General features: G+C 65.2%; 2 protein-coding genes and 2 non-coding genes across 29 annotated transcripts in view; 1 reads left to right on the top strand and 3 right to left on the bottom strand.

Moving 5' to 3' along the window:
- The window catches only part of BAIAP2 (BAR/IMD domain containing adaptor protein 2), an 81,061-nt gene extending 77,452 nt beyond the window's left edge, over positions 1-3,609 (top strand). For 13 of the 14 annotated variants that reach the window (XM_016933119.4, XM_009433491.5, XM_063800005.1 and 10 more), the window contains one exon: positions 2,939-3,394. In XM_016933119.4, coding sequence (XP_016788608.1) covers positions 2,939-3,008 — 70 coding nt within the window. In that variant the 3' untranslated portion in view covers positions 3,009-3,394. The other variant, XM_054670743.2, reaches the window with a different exon arrangement.
- Positions 3,610-4,451: 842 nt separating this feature from the next.
- The window catches only part of AATK (apoptosis associated tyrosine kinase), a 48,727-nt gene continuing 36,410 nt past the window's right edge, over positions 4,452-16,768 (bottom strand). For 9 of the 13 annotated variants that reach the window (XM_016933106.4, XM_016933110.4, XM_016933118.4 and 6 more), the window contains 11 exons: positions 15,655-15,734; positions 14,979-15,097; positions 14,770-14,857; positions 13,668-13,801; positions 12,186-12,270; positions 11,978-12,099; positions 10,443-10,592; positions 7,432-10,072; positions 7,166-7,313; positions 6,635-6,838; positions 4,452-5,593 (listed from right to left, as the gene is read on the bottom strand). In XM_016933106.4, the coding sequence (XP_016788595.3) occupies positions 5,553-5,593; positions 6,635-6,838; positions 7,166-7,313; positions 7,432-10,072; positions 10,443-10,592; positions 11,978-12,099; positions 12,186-12,270; positions 13,668-13,801; positions 14,770-14,857; positions 14,979-15,097; positions 15,655-15,734 (3,812 nt within the window). In that variant the 3' untranslated portion in view covers positions 4,452-5,552. The remainder of the gene's footprint in view (positions 5,594-6,634; positions 6,839-7,165; positions 7,314-7,431; positions 10,073-10,442; positions 10,593-11,977; positions 12,100-12,185; positions 12,271-13,667; positions 13,802-14,769; positions 14,858-14,978; positions 15,098-15,654; positions 15,735-16,768) is intronic. The other 4 variants (XM_016933111.3, XM_016933107.4, XM_063800004.1 and 1 more) reach the window with 2 other exon arrangements.
- MIR657 (microRNA mir-657) lies at positions 12,518-12,614 on the bottom strand. Its single transcript, NR_035973.1, has one exon. It is a non-coding gene; the product is annotated as a microRNA mir-657 (primary transcript).
- MIR338 (microRNA mir-338) lies at positions 13,125-13,190 on the bottom strand. Its single transcript, NR_035757.1, has one exon. It is a non-coding gene; the product is annotated as a microRNA mir-338 (primary transcript).

Below are 16,768 nucleotides of genomic sequence, written 5' to 3' on the forward strand. Positions count from 1 at the left end.
AGAGGATCTCTTGAGCCCAGGGGTTCGAGATCAGCCTGGGCAACCTAGGGAGACCCCCATCTTGACAAAAAAAAAAGTTAAAAATTAGCCAGGCATGGTGGCATGCATCTGTAGTCCCAGCTTCTCAGGAGGCTGAGGTGGGAGGATTGATTGAGCCCAGAGGTGGAGGTTGCAGTGAGCTACAATTGCACCACTGCATTCCAGCCCGGAAGACAGAGCAAGACCCTGTCTCAAAATAATAATACAATTTAAAAATTAGAAAAGCCACCGGTCTCCCCTGCGGCCTTGCTTAGGGGCCTCTGAGGGGAGGCTCTCTGTGAGGAGACAGAGCCCAGGCCTCTGCATTCTGAGGCCAGCGCCCTGCCCGCCCAACAGCTCCCCCACACATGACGCAGGCCCTCCTCAGGGTCCTCCGCTCTTGGACACGTCTGGTGACTTTCCTTTGCTGGCTGGAGAGGTGCTGGTGGTGTCATTGGGTAGTTCGTGGCAATCGCTGCCCAGGGCCATGTCCTGCAGGAGGTGGGGCCTGGCACGTGTCCTCCGGCAGGGACCAATGTCTGTGGCTTCCGTGTGGTGACCTTGCAGTGGCCTTGGGCTACAAACTTTGTCATATTCTATTGGCTCAGTTAGGCCCCCACTCAGCACAGCGAGCTCCCCGCCGGCCTCCTGGGCGCGTCTTTCCCAGACAGCCGGGGGGTGGGGGCCAGGGTGGGGGAAATAGGGACGCCCAGCCCCTCCTTGTGGGCCTGCTGTCCCAGCCAGCCTTGGGCTCTGGCCTGCGCTCTCCCCATCCCCGCCGACCCCCCTGCCCCCGTCAGGCTGAGATTGGACACAGCATTTGCAGCCCCAGCCCCAGCGTCCTCAGAGCCACCCAGTGTGGATGGTTCAGCACGCTCCACCTGGTCCCACTGTTCTGGGAGACAAGAAGAGAAAAATGCAGGTTAGAGAACAGGCCTGCACCAGTGGAGGGCTTCCTACCCCTGCAGCTCCCCGTGGGGTCCAGGCAAGCGATGTGCCTTTGCCACTGACTTTCTGATGAGAATCGGCTGTGATTCGGGGCAGGAGTGAGAACCACGCGGCTGCGCTGCCCTCGGCTGTGGTCTGGGCCAGATCTAGGACCCTTCTCTGGGAACCCACTTTTTTTTTTTTTTTTTTTTTTTTGAGACAGGGTCTTACTCTGTCACCCAGGCTGGAGTGCAGTGGTGAGAACACAGCTCACTACTGCCTCGACCTCCTGGGTTCAAGCGATCCTCCCACTTCAGCCCCCCATGGAACTGGGACCACAGGCATGCATCACTCTCCCACACCTGCCTATTTTTTTTTTTTTTTTTTTTGTAGAGACGGGTACACTTTGCTGCCCAGGCTGGTCTTGAACTCCAGGGCTCAAGTGGTTCCTCCTGCTTTGGCCTCTCAGAGTGCTGGGATTCTAGGCAGGAACCACTATGCCCAGCCAGCCCCATTTCTAATCTCCCCAGAGCTCCCTCCGGACCCTGGGCCTGCGTAGGAACTCGGGCCACAGAGCACTTCCCTAGGAGTGGGTCTAGCCTGGCAGGCAGACAGGGCATGGGCAGACATCACTGATGGAGGTGGAATCCTCACCAGCGGGCCCCTAGGCAGCCCCTACCCAGGCCCCAGGAAGGGCAAAGCTGCACCGATCAAAGCTGAAAAAAGCCGGGGATCCAGCAGACCCTGAGGCTCCAGCACGTTGAGAGTAGATCAAAAGATCCTTTCAGCAGGGTGCCAATGCTTAGACGCCATCTGGGAGTCTGGGAGCCTTCCGCAGACTTGTCAGTCTCTTCCACGTACTTTATTCTCTTAAAAACTCAGTCTGTAGTGTTTCAAGTTCTTAGAAAACACAAAGTCCTCAGGAAAGCTTAGGGAGCTGCCTCTGTCCTGTGCCTCTTCCTGGGCAGCTGGACGGAACCCTGCCTGCCCACCCCAGGGTTTGCTTCCGGCTGCCTGTGCCTCTTCCCGGGTAGCTGGACGGAGTCTGCCTGCCCGTCCCCAGGGTTGTTCCCGGCTGCCCGGGCTCCTGTGGACCCAGCGGTGCCAGAGGTGATTCCACTCCAGGTAATGGCTCCAGAGTCCAAGCACAGCTTTGCCAGAGCACAGTCCCGTCCCTGCTGCGTCTTCGTGTCCACGTGCCATCTGTGCTGTCACCCTTGGAGCTGCCTGACATCCCCCATCCTGTCCTGTGCTGTCCCCTCCGGGGGTGGGGACTCCAAAGAGAAAGGCTCAGGCATCCCTCTCATCTGTGCTCATCTTGTTCCATTTCAACTTCTTGTCTTGAGTCGTATTTGTGCATCAGCTATGGCCCCGGGGATATGGGGGAGGGCGCGGCACCCCTTGGGGGACAGGTGGCTGAGCCCACAACAGGTGAACCACTGTCTGGCCCAGGGGATGGCCAGCTGCTCTGCAGGGCCCATAGGTGTCCATCTGCAGCCCTGCGGGAGCCGTGAGCCTAACCTGCCTTCTCTGGATGCCCCCATGCCAGGGCTGGGCTGGACGCTCTGCCATGCTGTGTCCCTGGGTGTGGGCCTGGCCTGGTGGGGGAGCCACCAAACTGGTGTGTGCCCGGTTCAGGCCTGTCTTGAGTCCCCAGCCTCAGTGGTGATGTCCGCCCCTCACTGGGAGGTTGCGGCTGGCCTGGCCTGCCCCGCCCCACCCCGCCCACGCTGCTGGGAGGGTGATGGATCAGGGTGGGGGCACCCTGCCTTGTCTGGGGCACATAGTGGACTTGGGGGTCAGGCAGCCTTGCAGACAGCGCCTGGCCCTCCCTGCCCCGCAAAGCAGCGTCTGTTGTCTGTGAGCTCTGTGCCCTGAGATCGGACCATAGGCATCCAGCACTGGGGAATCCCTGGGGCATCGGGCAGCCCAGGTGGCACAATTCACCCATGGCTTCCGCCCTAAAAATTAAAACCACGTTTTTCTCTTTCAGGAATCCCTTTGCCCACGTCCAGCTGAAGCCGACAGTGACCAACGACAGGTCTGCCCCCCTCCTCAGCTGATGGCCACATCTGCGGTGCTGCCCATCTGGTGGCTTCCCCCGCCCTTCCCATGTAGCCTGTTCTGTCATCATCTGTGCGTTCCTGTGTAGAGAACATCCAGGCCCCAGCTGCCTGGTCTTGCCCCACTTGAGTCTGGCCTGGACTGGATTCCAGCTGTTCTAGGCAGGGCCGGGCAGAGTGGGGTGCAGGCCCCTGAAGGGCGAGACCCAATGGCTGGGCTGCCCAGGGCTGAGGGGCCGCCTCTTGAGGGTACACGCCTCTGGTCACATGGCCATGGAGCCCTGGGTACCCCTGAGTTAAGGGAGGACATTTGGCCAGCTGGTGGCTGGGAGGGGAGCCCGGCTGCCCTGCTGCTTCTCCTGCCTAATAAACAGGCTCCTCCTGCACCAGGTGTGATCTGTCCGCCCAAGGGCCAGAAGGCCGGGAGCACGGGGATGGGAGCGCCCGCACCCTGGCTGGAAGATGAACTTCCCATAAGCACGTAATTCCCTGCAGGTCCGGCAGCTACACCTGGAGTGTGGGGCCTGGTCCCTCCCCATGCCCCTCGGTGGGGCTCTCCTGGGCCCCTCACTCCCACTGGCAATGTCACAAGGGCCTCCCCTCCTGCCTCAGGCAGGCCCCAGCCCTCCTCCTTACCCAACCTCCCATCCAGAACCTTGCTGCCAGGGCCTCCTAGCTCGCTCCTGCGGCCAAAGGCCAGCTGTCAGGTGCTATGCGGGGTCACCAGCAGGGTGCCCGCTGGCAGGTGGGGGCTTCCCCGCTCCCGGGGTCTGCCCCAGGACTCCTGGGTGGACCTCCCCCACCCACCTCCGCTGACTCCTGCAGGCACTGGGGAGCTCTGCTGGAATTGGGGGTTTTAAAACTTCATTAGCAGGTTTGTGCTCTTCGATACTGTTAGGTGAAATACAGTGTGGTGAGCTGAGCTGCACTGGTGACAACAGCCCTTACCTGGCTGGGGAGGTGTCTCCAGCAGAGCTCACTCCTGCCTACAGCCACTCACACCCCGGGGAGAGGAAGCTGTAGAGTTGGCGGGCCAGGAGGGCAGTTGAGAGCTGGCCAGCGGAGGGTGCAGGGAAGCCCAGCTGTGTTCAACTCTCCTGCCTCCGCCTTCCACCCTGGGCCCAGGGACAGACAGACATTGCCCTCAGAAGGGCAGGGAGGAGGCTGTCCTGGAGAGGCCTGTAGGTCCACTCTCTTCACCCGTCCCTACCAGGCCAACTCGGCCTGCAGGAAGGGAGACCTGCAGGGCTCTACCCCTGCGCCCCCCCACACAGTAGGGCCAGAACACCATCCCCTCCACCAGGGTGTGCCGAGGACAGTGGGGAGGGGAGGAGAGGGGCAGCTTCCTCCTGGCCCCAGGAAGGGCTGGCATCGGGTTCCTGGCACAGCCCCTCCTGTCCAGGACTTTATCATCGGCAGACCTCAGAAGACAACACACAAAGGTTTTCTTTTTCTCTTAGCTTCATTTCTCTTAAAAAACAAGGAACAAGAAAACATTGCACCAGCGTTCTAAGCCTCAAACAAAACACAAAACAAATCCCCCTGCGAAGCAACAATAAACTTTACATCTCTTTGGCAACAATAACTTAAAATCACCCAACTTCCATTCGCTCCAACCACAGCAGTTAGTTACAAAAATATTCCCTGTGCTGCCCTGCCCCCAGCTCCACCCCTTCCCCACCATCCCTCTCCCTGTAGGCAGGAGCCCCCCAACACTGACTGCGGGGCATGGCCCCCACTCTCCTTTGGCAGCTGGGGCACAGGACCAGATAGTGCCCCGCAGAGGGGAGCTGCCTGCACGGTCCTGCCAAGGGCACCTCTAGAACGGGGCCCACGGGGCAGGAGTACAGCCTGGAAGCCCCTCCACCCCTGATCTTTTGGGCTGCCCACGGTGGCCACAGCGGGACCCAGGTGGGAGCAGCCTGTTCCCTGTGGGAAGGGTGGGCTTACAGGTCCAGCTGAGTCAGTGAAGGGGAAACAGCCACGGACTTTGAGATAAGGGCAGCGGAAACAGGACCGACACGGGCGCCCAGGGCCACTCCTTGCCCTGAGCCACCAGGAAGCAGGCAAGGGTGGGGGCACAGGGGGTGGGAAGAGGCTCACAAACCTGCCAGTGTCTCGGGGCCATGCCTCGTCCTGGTTTAAGTGTCCTGTGAGCACACCGGAGGAGCGGCCGGATGGGGCATGCGGGTCCTCCGAGGCCAGGCAGGCAGGGCAGAGGGTGGGGGCCGCCGTGCCCAGGGGCACTGGCCCCTTTTGAGTATGTGTGTACAGACACCCACTGTGGCTCCAGGCGTCCCCAGGGGCTAGCAGCAAGCCCAAAAGCCCAGACAAATTCTGCCTCTGGGGCGGAGCATGGCCGATCTACCATCCAGGGCCTCTCATCCCACGGGCTTCTCCAGGACACCGCGTGGGGCAGAGGCACCTGAATCTGCTGCCAACAGCCACCAGGACGTGGTCCCCACCTTCTCGGTCACCATCCTCGCTGCTGCCAGGCAGGGGCTCCGGTGACGCCAGCCTTGAGGGGCAGGAGCTGCCCAGGTCTCAAGCCTCTTTACTCTCACCCCCGGCACCAGCTTCAGGTCCTGGCAAGCAGGACAACAAAGTGAACACAGGGTTCTGAGACACCAGGGCTGCCTCCCCCGCAACTCCCACCTGGCCTCCATCCCTGGCCCACATACAGGCCGGGCCCCTTCCCTGCAGCAGATCTGGCTGTGTCTAGGTGAGAGATGGACCCATTTCTCCCACTCCTGTCACTGGACTCAGGCCAACAACTCTCAGCAAATGCCTCCGAGTCCTGTTTTACACATAAGGAAACTGAGGCCTGAACAGGAAGGGGATGGCTAAGGTCATGCAGTGGCCTCCTGGTGACCTGCCTGCTTGTTCAGCCACACAGGGGGCACCCTGCACCAGGGGTGAGGCTGACAGGCCCTTCCCCCAAGGCTGCAGCCACAGGCCAGGACAGCTAGGGAAGAGGAAGATGGCAGGGGGCCTTCTCCGAGGAGGTGGGCACTTGTCAGGCACGTGGGCAGGGGCTGTAGGGGTAGGGACACCTGGCAGAGATGAGCCCAGCCTGGGGTGGGGCGGATAGTGGAGGGCCATGGCCGGGAGCGGTGGCTCAGGCCCCCAGCAGGGCTCCACCTGGGCACCGTGGGGCCTGGGTCTGCAGGGACTTCTGGCTGGGAAGGTTCCGGTGAGAGGGGCTGCCGCAGGTCTGCGGGGTAGGGTCAGGCAGAGGAGAGCCGAGTGCAGGGAGAAGGCAGGGAGAAGGCAGGGAGAAGGCAGGGAGAAGGCAGGGAGAAGGCAGGGAGAAGGCAGGGGCCAGGCGAGGGCCAGGCTAGGTCTGGGGCCGGGAAGGAGCGGGGCCGGGAAGGAGCGGGGCCGGGAAGGAGCGGGGCCGGGAAGGAGCGGGGCCGGGAAGGAGCGGGGCCGGGAAGGAGCCGGAGCGGGGCCGGGAAGGAGCCGGAGCGGGGCCGGGAAGGAGCCGGAGCGGGGCCGGGAAGGAGCCGGGGCTGGCCCGGCCCAGGACCTAGACGGAGGGGCCCCACCCTCGGAGCTCCGTGCCCTGCCTCCCGCGTGCCCTACCTCTCGCGTGCCCTTCTGCCACAGCCCCGCCCAGGCCTCACCTCTCTTGGACTCGGCGTCCGAGTCAGACACGTGCGTGATGGAGAAGCGGGACGTGGACGTGGGCGCGGGCGACACCGTGAAGCGCGAGAAGGGAGCGGGCGTGGGCGCAGCCGGGGCGGGTGCGGCCGGGTCTAGGGCCATGGCGAAGGCTGCCTTGGCCGGCATCAGCGGGAAGTCGTCGTCCCACGCGAACCCACCACCTGCTGCCCAGGTCGCGGCGTCACTCGCGCCCACAGCCTGGGACCCCGGCCCGGCCCCGCTCCCACAGTCATGGGCCCGGGCCCGGCCCCGCCTCCCATGATGTCACGGGCCCAGGCCCCACCTCCCATGCAGCACGGACAAGGCCCCGCCTTCCGTGACGTCACGTACCAGACCCGCCTCCCATGACGACACGGGCCAAAGCCCGCCTCCCACGCGTCAAAGACCAGGTGCTCCTCCCATGATGTCACACATTAGGCCCCGCCTCCCACACAGCACGGACCAGGCCCTGCCTCCCGTGACGTCACGGGCCCAGCCCCACCCCTGCTCACCCTCTTCCGCTGTGGAGCCATTTGGGGAGCCATCAGCCTGCTGCGGCCGGTTGGGGGCGCTGGGAGAGCCGGGGCTCCCCCTAAGGAACGTGGGGGGCGATTCCTTGGCGCCCGGGAAGGGCTCCCCGAGCTCCCAGGTGGGGCTTTCCTGGAGGAATCAGAGAGCACCAGGTAGCTCGGCCGCCAGGAGCCGCGGCCGCTCCCACCCCTTCCTGCGGGAGCGCGACCCCCCAGCCCCGGGCAGACCCCGGGTGGCGGCGGCCCACCTGGTCAAAGAGGTAGACGGTGACGTCGTCGAAGAAGGACACGGCCTTCTTCTTGCGTTCCAGGTCCTCGCAGAAGGCCTCGGACAGCAGGCTGGGCATCTTGAGCAGGCTGCGCAGGTTGCGCGCGCTCTGGCTCTCAGCCACCACCACGGGCACCGCCGGCGCCTCCTCTTCGCTGTCCTCGCTAGGCTCCTGGACGCTGTAGCAGCGGAGCTCCTCGTCAGACTCGCCGCTGTCCTCACTGTCCTCCTCCTCCTCCTCCTCCTCCGGCCGGCCCTCCAAGGCCGCAGGGAGGCCGGGCAGAGCCAGGCGGAGTGGGGCTCTGGGGGTGCCTAGGCCCCCCATCCGCTTTTGTGGGGCCGGCCCTGACAACAGTCCTGGGGGCCCCTGGAACTCAGAGCTGTTGCCTTCTGATCTCAGCGGAACCGGGGTCAGCAGGAAAAACTGGGAGCAGCTGGGGCTGGGCCCAGGCCGCACCTCGGCTGGGCCTTGGGGCTCCGGAGGCTCTGGGACCAGGCCCGAGGGGCAGGTGCTGGGCTCTGGGGAGGATCCTTCAAGCCGCAGCAGTGGGGGCAGCACCTCCCCGGGGCCAGAGCCTTGTGCCTCCCCGGAAACCCCAGGCCTGAGGGAGACCTGCTCAGACGGCTGCCCAGTGCTCGGCAGGCCCAGCTCTGGCCCGGGGGCTTGGTCCCCGCCGCACTTCTTCTCTGGGCCTGAGGTGGCCTCGGCCTCGGCCTCAGCCTCCAGGTCTGAGAAGTAGGCAGAGTCTCGGTAGGGATTCTTCTCGTTGAGGCCACTGAGGGAGGTGGAGAGCCGCGTCTCGGGCCCGGGGCCGGGGCCCTCACCCTCTGAGGCCAGCTCCTCAAAGGCCTGGGGCTCACACCCTTCCTGCGCCTCCTTGAGCACAAACTCAGGGGACTCATAGTTCTCGGTGTCATAGCCACTGTCCAGCGCTCGGGGCTGCCCTCCAGAGGGGCCAGTGGCCGACGGGCTGAAGACCTCATAGCCACCATCACTGGCTGAGGATGGGATGTCCAGGGAGTCCAGGGAGTCGGGGGTCCCCACCTGCTTCTGCAGAGAGCGGAAGGCTGGCACCACATCCAGCCTCTCGGCCTGCAGGCCGTCGCTGGACGTGTCGGTGAAGATGCCTGAGGTGGCCTCAGCCGTGTCCTCATCCTCGCTGCTGGGTGCCTCCACCTCGGGAGAGCTGCTGCTGCCATTCAGGACAGAAGCCAGCTTGATGGCAGACACCTCGCCACCAGTAGCAGGCATGGGAGAGTCAGGCAGGGCATCAGGGGCGTCAGGGGCACTGGCCTCCTCCGAGGGAAGTGGGGCTCCCTCCTGGGATGGGGAGGGGACGGAAGGAAGGGGCAGACAGGGTCCGGCAGTGCCCTCAGCCTCCGTGGCAAGCTTGGGCTCTGCCTGCGGGTGGTCACCCCCACTACCGGCTGTCTCTGTCCAGGAGGGTGTAACCAGGCAGGGAGCAGGTGCCAGGCCCTGGGCAGAGCATAGATGAGGGAGGCCGGGGCAGCAGCCTGGCTCCTGGGCAGAGGCTGCCTGGAGCCCAAGCAGAGGCTCTCCAGGGTACCCCGGCTCGGGGGAGGCCCGTGGGGTCTGCTTTGGACTGGGGCAGCCCTCAGCGTGGCAGCCTGCAGAGATGGGGTCCCAGGACTCTGGACAGCGGCTGCCGCTGTTGTTGTTGGCTGACACGTTGGAGCGCCAGTGTCCGCGTTGGGCGGCCCTCCGCGCTCCCACCTCCTCTAGCTCATCCTCGCCAGTCAGCGGCAGCGGGGGCGCCCCTGAGCTCCCCAAAGGGGACGTGCCCAGTGGGTCCTCGAAGAAGGGAGGACAGAAGGCGGCCACGCCCCAGTCTGCATCCTCCGCTCCTCCCTCCGCCAGACTCAGGGGCCCCGCCGAGGGCGAGGGAGAGCGTGAGGGGCAGAGCGGGTCCCGCGCCAAGCTTCTGCGAGGGTAGTGGTTGCCGCGGCCCCAGGGGACGTCGACGGGTGGCCCGTGGCCCAGCAGCGGCTCCATGGCCAGCGAGGCAGCAGTGCTGCCGTCAGAGTCGTCGTCCTGGTCCGCGGTGGCAGGTGGACTGGGGGCGCAGCCGGCGCAGTCAGGGTCGTGGCCGGCGGCGGGTGCGGCCTCCTCTAGGCGGATGAAGTACTCGCTGCCCAGCGACGGGCTGTGCGCGCTGAGCACCGGAACCACGCCCGGGGGCGCGCCGTCGGGGGCGCACAGCTCCTGCAGGCGTGCGGTGCGGCCAGGGCTCAGCGTGGCCGGGAAGGCCTCCGCGCCGCGGCCCGCCTCCCACTTGTACTCAAAATTGAGGCCTCGGCTGGTCTCGGTCACCGTCAGCACGTCGTCGCCGTCCGCGTGGAAGCCGTCGCCCGCGAACTGCTCCAGCAGCGGGAAGGACGAGGCAGCGGCGAGCTCCACCACGCCGCCCAGCATGGGCCCCGCCGCACCGGGCCCGGGCCCCACGCCGCCCCCGCCGGGCCGCAGAGAGCGCCAGCGCCGTTCAAACTCCTCCTCTGCTTCGGTGGCGCCCTTGGCACACAGGTAGGACAGCAGCAGGTGCACCTCCTCGGCTGTGGGCCGCTGCTCGGGCTGCAGCCAGCAGAATTGCATCACCTCGTACCTGCGAGGAGGTCCCCCGGGGGCCACGTCAGAGGCAACGCTGGCCAGGAACGCGTCCCTGGAGCAGGGATGGGGGTTCCCCTAACTCCCAGTGTCTTGGGGGCATTAAGGGTATCTCCCACTTAATTGACACCCCAAATCTGCCAAGGCAAGCCCAGCAGCATGGGAGCAGGAAGTGGGCTGGGCACTACCCTTAAGCCTTCCCTCCCTGTACACAGGGGTGCAGAGGTGGTGGGTGGAGGCCCTACCAGAGGGGAGGGGAGACCAGGCAGGGCTGGAACGCCAGGGGGTCAGGGTGAGCCGCCTCTGCCTGGGGATCAGGATACCCCATCTCGGCCTAGCTGTCTGGGACAGGGCAGTGGGGCCCTCACCAGCGGTCCGACAGGGTCAGCTGCAGCTGGGGCTTGGGCAGCTTGAGCTGCTGCTCCCGGACCGTGTACGCCAGCACCTGCTGGTCCGAGTGCTGGGGATAGGGCTGCGTGCCCAGCTCAAAGAGCTCCCAGATGGTCACGCCCAGGGACCTGTGGGGCGACAGCCGTGAGCCAGGGCTGGGCACAGCCTGCCACAGCAAGAACCGCGCAGGATCCCCGGGGCGCCGAATGGGGCAGCTCCCGCCATCACGCCAGTGCCTCAGGACCGGGGCCTTGTACCATACCAGCCGCCCCTCCCTGAGGACAGCGCTTCCTTTCAGCAGGCAATGTGCACCCTGCCAGGCCCAAGCCCAGCACCTGTGGAGCCTGCACATAAAGGCCGGGCTGGCCGAATCCATCTGCTTGTCCGCTCATTCATTCATTCACTGATGCACTGAAGACCAGACACTGCCCGGTGTGGGAGCTGCCCTGGGGGAGCTGGAGGGCGGGCGTGGAGCCCAAAGCAGAGTAGGGCCCACACCAGCAGGGGGCTGAGGGAGGGGGCGGGAGGGGGAAGGAAGGGGAGAGAGGGGACGCCTCAGGCCAGCATGGGCAGGGCTGGGTAACAGGCAGGGGTGCACAGAGCGTGCAGGCGGGTAGGGTAACTGGGGTCTCCTTCCCCGTGGGCTGTGGCTTCACCCAGCCACTTTGGTCCCTGGCTGTCCCAAGAGGCTGCAGAGTGAGACAGAGGTGATTTGGCAAGACGTCACCATGACCTTGGCCAGAGCCCTGTGACTGGAGACCCCAGCCAGCGTGCAGTGGGTGGGCAGGCCAGGAAGGGGCACCTTGGTGGAGAGGTGAGGAGGGGACAGTGTCCATGATGGGGCAGTCAAGTGGCTTAGGGGAGGCCCCAAAAGCTCAGGGAGGGGGCCTGGCCCATGGGATCTGAGAGTTCTCCAGAAGCAGAAGGCGGCCAGACCAAAGCCCGGGAGTGGTGGAAGCAGTGGGGGAAGCAGCAGAGGTGAGGGCAGGAAGGGGCGCCCACCCCGGGGCAGACCACTCCCCTGGGCGGCTCGGCCCTGCCCCTTCAGAGTCTACACCAGGTGTGAATGAACGCTCCGGGCTAGGCGCTCAGGATGGGGGCTTCCAGGCTGTGGTCGTGGGAGATCCCAGCACCACCGTCAGCCCCTCTGCCTGGCACGGCCTGACCTACACTCCCGTGAAGGCAGCCAACACCCCACCCGGACCCTCTCCCCAGGGACAGGTACTCACCAAGGCCCCCATCCCAGGACAGAACCCCCGGCATGCTGAGGACAGGCTGTTGGCCCTGTACGTATGCCTTGACCCCACCATGGGGTCCCTGGGGCACCCTGTCAGGGTGGTATCTCCCCCAGTGTGGGGTCGCCACCCAACCAGCCACTTGGGCTGCTGGCGTGTGGCCACTACAGGTGGCTCTGGCAGCCCCCCGACCTCACTACTCATGGCCATGATTTGACATGGGTGGGCAGGTGGCACTCGGCCTTGGCCCCTCACGGTGCCACCAGGGCCGCACTCACCACACATTCCCGCTCTTGGTCTGGTCCACGACGAGCAGGTTGCTGTGCACCTCATCCACCAGCTCTGGCGCGATCCAGCGCAGAGGCACCCACAGCTGGTCGGCAGTCACGAAGTAGTCCTCCTGTTGGCACAGGGACAGGTCACCCCTGCCAGCGCAGGCCCTGCCCCTCATGCCCAGCCCAGCCCACCCCACCCCACCCCACTCACTCTGTACTTGCAGTGAGCCAGGCCATAGTCACCAATCTTCACCGTCAGGTCAGCCGTGAGCAGGCAGTTCCGCAGGGCCAGGTCGCTGCAGGCAGGGTCAGGGGCAGGGTCAGCAGGGTGTGCCGGGTGGGGGCAGGGGGAGGGTCAGTGGGGTGTGCCGGGCGGGGGCATCCAGCACAGGGTCCTTTGCCAACACTTGGATGGCTTACAGTCCAGGCTGGAAGGGGCGTTGGAGACACTGCCACCCCCCATCCCTGCCCAGGGCCCTACTCTGTGCCCAACCCTGAGACCTGGGGAGGGACTGTGTGCGTGGGCCTCAAATGTTACAGTGCAGAGGAGAATGGGGCCTAGAGAGGGTGAGAACCTGCCGGAACCCTCCCGGACCGGTCCACGCTTCTCCAGGACCCTCTCCTCCTAGCTCTACTACACTATCACTCTCGGCTCCCCAGGAGGTGGGAATTGATGGGGAAACTGAGGCCTGGAGTGTCCCAGGGGTCCTGCCGGCTGCCAGAGTCCAGTTTTAGGGTCCAGCCCTACCATGCCCACTCAGAGCTGGAGCTCACTCTCACTTGAGCCACCACTGGCCCCAGGGTTGGGTAGGGTCTGGAAAGAACGCAGGTTACGCCTGGCACTACCTCCAACCCAGCCTGCCTTGGCTGCTGGCTTTGACCCCTGCCTGGCTGGTCACGTGGGTGTGAGGAGGCACAGGGTACTGGGTAGATATTACCACAGCTGCCGTATTACTTCTGTGCTCAGGACTCAGGGTGGAGACAGAGGCCAACCCAGCCTGTCCCTCCCCACATAAAGCCCATGTCTGCGTGCCAGGGGATCGCTACAGAGCCATGTGTCCTGGGCCTATGGGGTGGAGTGGGGTGGGTTGGGGTTGGGGGCAGGGCAGCTGGGGCCCGGCAGGCAGGTCGGGAGGCTGGCAGCTGCCCTCTTCAACAAAATCACTGATGCTGGAGTCGCCTGAGTCATCACTCAGCACCAGGATATTGTTGGAGAGGACAGCCGTGCGGCGTCTGGGGCTGACGGGGCCACGTGTCCTTCGCCACTTCTTCCAGCATGTCCCCCCGGGGTCCCCAGGGGCTGGGCATCCTGGCCCAAGCAGGACAGAACCCTCCCTCCAGGGTTCTTCGAAGCAGGGCCTGCTAAGCCCTCCCTTTGGGGCTTGAGGGAGACAGAGTGTGGGGTTGGCGCGGGGCTGCAGGGTGGTGGCTGACTGCCTCGGGGACAGAGAACAGGCCAGCTTGACAGTACGCGTCTCTTCGTCTAAACCTGCAAAGTGGGTATCAAACCATCGTCTTCCCAATTTTTCAAAAACGTCATAAAATCCCTTTGCATAGTGGTTGTCTGATGCTGCATGAGATGAACCTGGCCGGTCCTCGCAAGCCCCCTGAGGCAGGACCCACCCTATGCCCTTCCTTCAGGGGAGGGGCCTGGCCTAGGGCTTCCCGGCCGCTGGCCCGCGCCCGCCCTCACCTGTGCACGAAATTGTTGCGATGAAGGTGCAGGACGCCACAGGCCACCTCACAGGCCATGCGCTGCAGGGTCCGGGGGTCAGGAGCCATGGACTCCGCCACCCGGCAGCTCCGCAGGTAGCCCTTGAGGTCCCCCTGCAGAAAGGGGGTGTGGCGCAGTCACCAGCAGGCTGGGGGCTGGCCACCCTGGGAGGTCCCCACCTACCTCCCCAACTCCTCCACCCCTACCCACAGCTGAGGGACAGCAGCTGCCCAGAGCAGCCTCGTGCCCTGCACAGTGGCCAGCACCCAGCAGTTCCTGGAGGGGGGCCATGTCCCCCAGGGCTGGGCTGGACTGAAGCCTTCCTCTCCACTGCCCCTCAGCCAGCCCCGGGCAGCAGGAGTCCCTTGGCCTGTGGTAGAGAGAGAAACACAGGGCCCAAGTGGATCTGCTTGATGGAATCTGGGGCTGGTGGTCGAGGGTTGGCCGGCAGCCCCTGACCTGCCGAAAGCCCAGCCCCGGGACGGTCAACGTCAGGAGTCCAGACGCCAGTGTGTGAGGGCCCCTGTCCCGAGGGAAGCCAGCAGGGGATCCAGTCCAGCCACAGACAGCCTCGGCTCAGTGCAGGAGCTGTGTATGTGGAAGGGGGTGGGGGGCAGGTCTCGGGGGAGGGGGGGACGGGTCCCCGGGGCGGGGGGCGTTGATGGGCAGGCCCAGAACTCCAGGCAGCCTGGGGAAGTGGCCAGGCCCAGCCCCCCATGGCAAAAGCAAGCCTGAGTGAGGCCGTGGAGCCCAAGTGGGCCAGTGGCCCCCCCCCAGTTGGCCCAGGATGCCTCCTCCCGAACCACAGGGCACACGAGCAGGTGACCAAGCAGCTGGCAGCTCCCCAGGGGTGCAGGGAGCCCCAGCCCAGGCCTGTTCTGTGCCCAGCCCCCACAGTCCCTCCCTGGTGAGGCTAAGTCTCCCCATCGCCTCCTCTGGAAGGTGGTGGGGCAGGGTCCCTGGGTCTTGGCTTTAGGGAGGATGTGAGGCCCCCAAGGAGGGGGTGGCACCAGACACTGGCAGGGCAAGGGAGGGCCCTGGCTCAGCAAAGACCCCAGCATCCCCCCGGGCAGCAGCTCACCAGTGGGCAGAACTCCATCACCAGCAGGTAGGGTGTCACCTCGGCGCACTGGGCCAGGCACTGGAGCAGGTTGCTGTGCTTCAGGGCCCTGCGGGAGTGGACAGGCGGCCCCTGACTTGGGAGGAGGTGGGGAGGGGGAGGCGGGCTGAGCAGGGGAGGGAGAGGAGGGGGCCGCACAGCATGGGCCTTTGTGCCCGGTGGCCTCCCACCTGTAGGGCTGCACCTCCTCCAGGAACTGCATCTGCTCCTGCACGCTGGCACTAGCCTGCAGCTCCTTCACCACCACCTGGGCACTGCTGATGCCAGAGTTCACCTCCCCCAGGAACACCTGTGGGACAGACAGCATCACCCACGGCTGCTCCGCCTCCACCGGCCCCGGCTTCCAGGCCTTACTCTTCTCCCACCCGCCCCACGCCGGCCCCCAGGACAGGACCCTTCTCCTCCTGTGCCCCGTCCACTCATTGCAGGGTGAGGTGTGGCTTCCGGATCCCTCCCGGCAACCCTCTGGCTGTAATATTCTGAGTCTTTCATGTTACTCTCCCCACAAGGTCCCCCGCTGCCCTCTCTCTCTCTCTCTGGGGGTTTGAAGTGAGGAAGAGGGACCCAGGTGTCTCGTTTAGGCCAGGGTCAGGGGAAGGCCATGAGCAAGAGGCTGCTCCTCTCCCTCCCAGGGCCCCTCCCCAGGTACCTCTGACCCCAGGACCCCCTAGGGAGAAGGGGATGCAGCCAGATGCTGAGGACCTCCCTGGGGAAGGGTCCAGCAGGGCCCAGAGACTGAAGAAGGGACCATCGGGGCTGGGGTGGCTCCTAGGAGGAGCAGGTCTGCAGCCCTGTGTCCCTTCTGCCTTCCAGGCGAGAGTCCTCCCTCCCAGGTGGGACACGTACCTTCCCGAACCAGCCATGGCCGATTTCCTTCAGGTACAGGAGGCTGTGCCGGCCCACGTCCGTGGACTTGAGGAGCTGCACTGTAACCAAGCAGGGGGTTCAGGGACCCAGTGTGGCCTCCGCACCCCCCAGCTTCCTCACCCGGCCCCTGGAGGGGCTGCCCGCTTGGCCTTTTCTGGGAAACTGTCCTGAGTCCCTAGCACCAGCTGGCAACCGTGGGGCCACCATCAGGAGCCAGGGTCTCTTGAGAGCAGGGGCCGCTGCTTCCCAGAAAAGTCACGGAGCTGCAGGCTCCATCCAGGCATCTTTCTGGGTAGGTCTGGAGAAGGTGCCTGAAGCCACTGGGATAGCCGGGCCAGGGACAGCAGGGCCCAGAGCCGGACCCGTCACATGGGCTGCACCAGGCAGGCAGTGTGGCTGAGCAAGAGGCTGGGGCCACGGCACAGAGAGGGCACCGGAGCGGCCCACCCCCACCCTGCCGCAGGCTGGCATCCCACGCCGGGCGCACCAAAGGCTCCTTTGTTGGGGGCTGCTTGGCACAGCCCCGCACGGAGCACACTGGCCCATTCTCCCCGAGGGCCAGGCCGGGTGAGGTCAGCAGGAGGAAGGGTCAGTGAGGCCCGGGACGAAGGGGCCAGCGCTGGCAGAGCCCACTCATGCCTGCCCACGCCCCGAGGGATTCCCCGAATTCTGCTCCCACGTCAACTGCCCAGAGGGCTGACAGGCCTGGGTCTGAGCCTGGCTGCCAGGAGAGCCCAGGGGGAGGGGGCTCCTTCCGGGGCTTGGAGACCCAGAGAATGTAGAGGTGGGGCAGGGAAGAATTGAGCGTGTGGGCCCACCGGGTGCTGTGTCCTGAGCCCAGCCTGTCTGGGCAGCCCTCTCTCACCCTGGGGCGCCCAGGCCCACACTGTCCCTGAGCAAGTGTGGGGGTCCTGACCATGGGTGCTGAGACAGTTCAGAGGCCCTGGGCACTGCCGGAGGCAGCAGGCAGCCGTCCTTCTCTGCAGTCCCCAGCGGGTGGGGCCATTGCCCAGGTTTCTCCCCGCTGACCTCTGGGGCTACTTTTCTGACCTCACCCCAATCTCTCTCCTCCCTAGAAGCACATTCCCCCCCC

The sequence above is a fragment of the Pan troglodytes genome, chromosome 19 (genome assembly GCF_028858775.2).
Source record: "Pan troglodytes isolate AG18354 chromosome 19, NHGRI_mPanTro3-v2.0_pri, whole genome shotgun sequence".
Taxonomy (NCBI): Eukaryota; Metazoa; Chordata; class Mammalia; order Primates; family Hominidae; genus Pan; species Pan troglodytes.